Below are 6,844 nucleotides of genomic sequence, written 5' to 3' on the forward strand. Positions count from 1 at the left end.
TTACTTTGCAAAAATCTGTGCAAAGACACTGACACACTTCGTACCTGTTCCAGAAGTTTTCTGTATCTCTGTGTGGCCTGTTGGATGAGGTCCCGCACAGTCCAGCCTTCTTTGCAGGGTACCACCACACCTGTCTGCCCAAACGTCACAGTCACCTTCATCACAGCATTCACTTCATCCAAAATGCAGTGCTTCTGATCGTGAGATGATGACTACTGATGGAATTATTCTCAAAAACTGTTCCAGCGTGTAATGTTTTGAGAAAGCAGGACTTGTAGTGGAGCGTTTCTGTCCCAGAACAGAACTTACACTCAAAACAAAAGAAAAGCAGAAATACAGTTCTTCAGGAAGTCACTCAGCCTGGCAAAGTGGCTCAAACCCAGTTGTGCTCTCTACCTAGGAAGTCAAATGACTTTATTTGGATATGTCATTTGCAATCCAACCTAAGGAGAAAACGCAGGCGTAAGCAACATAAGAATCCAATATTCCTTGTTCATGCTCTGGTCAGGAAGGTTGCTTTATTTCTCCTCATCTCCTTCATCTGCATCCAAAAGATGTTCATACTGCAGTTAATCTGGACCCAACTTCAATTTCCAGTAAAATTAAATGCAATCTGGCGTTTTCATGATGGATTTGATTTGCCATCTGGCAAATTGAGCAATTTGGAATTACAGGCTAACTTGATAGAAGCAATGAGTCTCTCGGCTAGCTTCACTCTGCTAATGAAGTATAGCTTAATGTGGCTTTGTAACCTGGCACGGCGAAGATAACCAGCCAAGAATGACGAAAGTGTCCGACGAGCATCAGATATCCTCCTTCACTGGGCCACGACACGCGTGAATATGTCCCATGACGGCTAAAAAGTTGACACAAACTTTTTGTTTTCCATCTCGAGACAGCCGAGAGCTAAGCTAGCTAGCTTTAGCCACCTTAGCTGAACTTTGGAGGGAGGGATGCAGTCTCTCGGGCATCATTCCACAAGTTTTTTTCACCCCAAGTTTCCTTTTGTAAGCGCTCAGCGGCGTCCACTTCAGCACCGACACACGCAGTCAGCAAACCCAGCTGTTGTATGAAAACAGCTGGGAACAAACTGTAAGCGAAGTAAAACAACAAACACAGAGCTGAGTGAGAGTTGGGAAAAGTTTGGAGATTCCTCCACTGACTCCTGACCAGTTCCTGACCACCTCCTTCTCCGCGGCCCCCAGCTGTCACGTTCTTAAAGGGCCAGTACCCAGTAATACGCACGGGTCCAAACTTTGTCGTTGTTTCAGAGTGCTGCTACAAAAATGTTCACAAAAAATAGATTCTGAGGGCAGTACAACACAGATGGAGGCTTGCTGTGTAAAATCATAGTGTTTTATATATATGTTCTCCACTCAGACTGCAATAGCCAATCACAGATTAGCCTTTCTGTCCATCATTTACCTGTATTTTGGCATACTTGGCGCCATAAAGTTATGTTGGATCCAAAAGGATCCAAAAAGGCTAGGACCAAAAGTTATATTGGATCGGTTCCCACTGACCAATAGCGTTAGAGCTTACTGCCAACAGCTCGCCAATCAGAGTGCGGCATACGAAGGTCAGGAACTAGCTGACAGATGCTGGTTGAAAAAATGGCAACAAACATGTCAACAACAGCAGAAAATCGTCTGCCAGCGAGGTTTTCTGAGTTCACAGGGGAGGAATTGGTGGAAATATTGAACTCCAAAGATGCCAAAAACACTAAGAAGGTAGACAAGCACGCTACTGACATTTTAGAAGCATTCATCGCATCAGAATCAATCATATGCTGTTCACAACAAAATAAATTGATTTAATTTACTTGACTGTTGGTTGCTTAATTTGGGAGGGGGGTGGAGAACATAACAATTTTGGCAAGTCGTCCAACATAGAGAAATATTGGATTCAGAAAAGTTATATATAACTTTTCTTCATCCAATATTTCTCTATGTTGGAAACCTTACCATCCATTATTTGTAGATAGATAGATAGATAGATAGATAGATAGATAGATAGATAGATAGATAGATAGATAGATAGATAGATAGATAGATAGATAGATAGATAGATAGATAGATAGATAGACAGATAGACAGACAGACAGACAGACAGACAGACAGACAGACAGACAGACAGACTGTGTGTCCTAGAAAGCTGTCTGTGCACAAGATAATTATTTTGTGAACATTTACTGTCTTGCTGGCAGATGATAATATACAAATAATGAATGTTTATGAGTTCGCCTCGTTGAATGGTATGTTCCAGCTTTCACATATATGGTATGTTTCAGCTGTAGTGTGTGTGTGTGTGTGTGTGTGTGTGTGTGTGTGTGTGTGTGTGTGTGTGTGTGTGTGTGTGTGTGTGTGTGTGTGTGTGTGTGTGTGTGTGTGTGTGTGCGTGCAGAGTGCAATGGTACCAAACCAAATTTACACTCTAAATGGAACCAAATTGCACTCTAAATGCAATGCAACGCAAACGGGATGAATAATCCATGTCACGTGACATACAAAGTACCAATCAAATGACAAGGATCCACTCAGCCATTATATAATATACAAATAATGAATGTTTATGAGTTCGCCTCATTGAATGGTATGTTCCAGCTTTCACGTATATGGTATGTTTCAGCTGTAGTGTGTGTGTGTGTGTGTGTGTGTGTGTGTGTGTGTGTGTGTGTGTGTGTGTGTGTGTGTGTGTGTGTGTGTGTGTGTGTGTGTGTGTGCGCGCGCAATGGTACCAAATGTATGGAACCAAATTTGTACTCAAAATGGAACCAAATTGCACTCTAAATGCAATGCAACACAAATGGGATGAATAATCCATGTCACTTCATATACAAAGCACTAATCAAATGACAAGGATCCACTCAGCTGTTATATAATCTACAAATAATGAATGTTTATGAGTTCAATGGTAGGAATATTTCATGAAGTGAAAGATGGAATGTGGTGAAGCTGAGTTGAATAGAACATTCCATCTTTCACCGAATTGTATATAACGGCTAAAATAGATCCTTGTCATTTGATATGTTTTTATTAATTTATAAACATCAGAAAAGGGACTTACATTTTGGTGTTCTACTGGTGCTTAAAAATTGGAGTCCAAAATTGCGACCATGTAGTCCATGATGCTGTACACTGATTTTGTGTTGAAGTTCCTCAGTCCAGCAAAAAAATCACATCAGAAATTTGTCCAGCTTTTCATCCTAACAGCTCTTCATGTCTCCAGATGGCTTATGACGTAGTAGATGTTTTTTGTTTTCTTTTTTTGTGTTAGAAGAATTAGCACCATCAATTAGCTCCTTCAAATCGTCATCCGTCAGCAAAACAAACTCCATAATGTTTAGCTAAATGCCACCCCCAGTAGTGTGAGCATACGTGGTGGTCGGGGCGTGTAATAGCACATTTCATATAGCACCAAAATTGCATGCTAAAAAAGAACTATTGCACAATCAATGAAACACAACAGCAATACAATCCACAAATCAAATGACAAGGATCCATTCAGCCGTTATATAATAAATGATTATTAACTGAGTGCGAGGTTTCAGTTTGAAAATATCAAACTGAGGTGTTATGGGGCCATTGTTGTAGCAAAAGTATTTGCAAATGTGTATGTCAATCTGTGTGTGCAACCAGATCCACAAATGTGTAAGAAAAAAAATCTGTGCGTGTGTGTGTGTGTGTATTTCGATTCATGCGTGTGTAACCAGACCCAAAAATGTGTAAAAAAAAAATCTGTGTGTGTAACCAGATCCACAAATGTGTAAAAAAAAAGTGTGTGTGTGTGTGTGTGTGTGTGTGTGTGTGTGTGTGTGTGTGTGTGTGTGTGTGTGTGTGTGTGTGTGTGTGTGTGTGTGTGTGTGTGTGTCTGTGTGTGTCCCCACTTGGAGCTCGTTTGCTTTTAATTCCTCCAATTCAAACTCGACAGTGTAATAAAATAGCTTGGAGAATGGTGCTCTTTGTCGCTCATAATTTATTTTTTCCCTTTTGTTTTGTTTTATTTCACATTGTGAAAATTGGAAACAAAGTCGCAAATGTGATAAGTGATCTGTCATGGTAACAGTCTGGTATGGGAAAATATCAGACCGGAAATCACCCAATCAGAGCGCACGTAGCGTCATCACCATATAATAATTACATATCTTGTGGGAACAAACTATTATCTTGTGAGAGCACAATGTTTATCTTTTGCACCAAGAAAGTATAACTTGTGTAGACAAGATCATAACTTGTTGCCAGAACATATCTGTAATTTGTGTAATATGGATATATACTATTTAAAGGTTTCAAGTTCTTATGAGCTCTGTTGTATAACTCTTTGAATGTTATTATCATTATTATTATTATTATTATTATGCACCCAAGAAAATAAGCTATTCCCACAAAATAATTATCTCATGGGAACAAGACAATTATTTTGTGTGTAGAACATTTCAAAAATACCCCTTTGGGAGTTTGTGAATTCTAGATGAAGCAATGACACAGTTATTGTATAAACCAGTTTAGTCTCTGAACATTCAAAACACTAAGTCAAACGCCTTCTGCAGAAAAAAGACAATTCAGAAAACATTTGGCTGTTTCAAAATGCTTGAAACATGAAATGAGACAGTTACGTCAGAAAACAATTCGATCATCTTACATGAGCCACACATTATGAAACAATAACATTTAGAAACAAGTGTGTGCTTTGAAATTTTCAAAACGGTGAAAAACGGAAAATAATTTTGTCTTGAAACACGGCATTCAAAAGACTAAATAAAACAATTTCTGTTATAATTAAACCAATTGTCATATGGTTGCAGTGACTGTAGGGTGCAGCAGGATGGAGTTGGTGGACAAGAGTGACAGGAGTGATAAAACTGTAGGATAAAAAGGTACCTGTGAAAGTGTAAGAAAGTATTTAAAAGACAGTACTGAGACTAGCTGTGTTGTGTGGTTTTAGAGGAGGTGGCAGTGACAAAAAGTCAGGAAGCAGAGCCAAAGGTGCCCAGATATTCACTGGGAGCAATAAGGATGGATGGGAACAAACAAATCGGACAGAGGGACAGTACACAGAGGACGATTTGTTGAAACAGTCAGTGAGGCAAAGTTGAGATGATTTGAGCATATGCAGGAGAGTGATGCAGGGTATATCAAGAGAAGGATGTTGAGGATTTAGGTGCCAAAAAGAGGGAGGTCAAAGAGGAGGTTCATGGATGTGCTGAGGGAGGAAATCCAGGTGGAAGATGTGACAAAAAAAGACAAAGAGGACAGGGTGAGGACACGGGTGATCTGCTGTGGTGAAACCCAACAGGAACAGCCATAAAGAAAGACAAAATTAGAATTTTGACAGATTTAATTGTTAATTATAGATAGTCATCTTGATAAAATCTTGCCATGCATGCATGAGCACTGAAAATAGCTTTTTATGGGATAATTAATTGTTATAATTAGAGATCCACACACACAGTCAACTTTGAGACCTGTGGACCTTAAAACTTAACAAAGTCTTGTATACTATCTGACAAAGTATTATACTGTTGAAGCATATAACAAATAAAAACAAAACAAAAAAATGTATTTGCACAACATTTAGGTTTTTCACAGTTTGGTTCATCTTCAAAGAGGATTCTGTTCCCTGTGAGGTGGAGATGACTTTGTAATTAGCAGCTCAAATGTATGCATGCATGTGTATGTCTACTAATTGATTTGGGCTAGGTTTAGTTTCTGGGTCACTGAATTTCATTGCTACTAATGAAGCCCAGGAGAGAATGCACATTGTGCATGCATGCATTTTTCTTCTTTCTTTGGAGGAAGTTTGAAAGTGAGAAGTACTAGTACTTGAATAATCATTTGATGATTATTGAATTAATGGGGAAGTTGGTGATTCAGAGGAAATACAGCAAAGATTTCTGTTTATTATTTGTTTATTGCTGTGGATGTGGATTTTTCCAAATACATTTTACAATGGATACACTGAATTAATTCAAATCTTGCTGAATCTGTTTGTGATTTTCATAGTTTGGGGTTGCAGATGAGGTTTGGAAAGTGACCCCTACAGTGATATTGGGACTGTAATGCTGCTGTTTGCACTTCTGAAATGGCATCCAGTGTTCAGTGGGACAGTTTGCTACAGAATGTGAAGCTGGTGGGATGAGACTCAGCACCATCAATCCTGAGGATGCTCTGCTTTCTGCTTGCTTCTTGTAGGCTGGAGTAAGTTGTTACCCCAGGTGAAGAAGACGTTCAAGTATCCCTGGGTATTCCAACATTTATCTCTGGGTAATTGCAATAAATAAATAAATAAATAAATCACAAATACAAGTAGATGAAGCAACTTTCCTTTGCATGGTGGTTGGGATGAACATTAGAAGCTATGTAAATGCAGTCCATTTATCATTTACCATCCAGATGATAATCTGAGTAAAACATGTGATTCAACCAAGTGGAAAAACCCCCTAAGTGCTGACTGGGAATCCTAGGAACCCTACGAGAAATCATAAGATGTGGCTAGATTGAGGAACATCTGATGTACTTTATTTGCATAACATGCTGATTGATTGAATATATTTAGTAAAATTCAATGCATATACATAAAGTAAATACATAAATAAACACATGGATGACACAAGACAGTTCCAGTCCATATGTAAAATATCAAACAACATAATGAAGCATACAGTTAATAAACGCAAATACATGACATATGAGCAATATAACAACATTTATTGGTGTACAACACCATTTAATTGTCGCTTAATTAATGGTAGAATTAAATAAATAAATACTACCAGTTAAAATAAATATATAGTAGCTGTTAATCAGTTTATTAATCAATCAATGAATCAATCAAAGTTTATATA

At 38.4% G+C, this 6,844-nt stretch overlaps 1 protein-coding gene across 2 annotated transcripts in view; it reads right to left on the reverse strand.

Annotated features, from left to right (window-relative positions):
- Positions 1-1,179, reverse strand: part of LOC117524798 (partitioning defective 3 homolog B-like) — an 830,560-nt gene extending 829,381 nt beyond the window's left edge. For both annotated transcript variants that reach the window (XM_034186621.1, XM_034186620.1), the window contains exon 1: positions 45-1,179. In XM_034186621.1, the coding sequence (XP_034042512.1) occupies positions 45-161 (117 nt within the window). In that variant the 5' untranslated portion in view covers positions 162-1,179. The remainder of the gene's footprint in view (positions 1-44) is intronic.
- Positions 1,180-6,844: the final 5,665 nt, after the last annotated feature.

This window comes from Thalassophryne amazonica, chromosome 14 (assembly GCF_902500255.1).
Source record: "Thalassophryne amazonica chromosome 14, fThaAma1.1, whole genome shotgun sequence".
Classification (NCBI taxonomy): Eukaryota; Metazoa; Chordata; class Actinopteri; order Batrachoidiformes; family Batrachoididae; genus Thalassophryne; species Thalassophryne amazonica.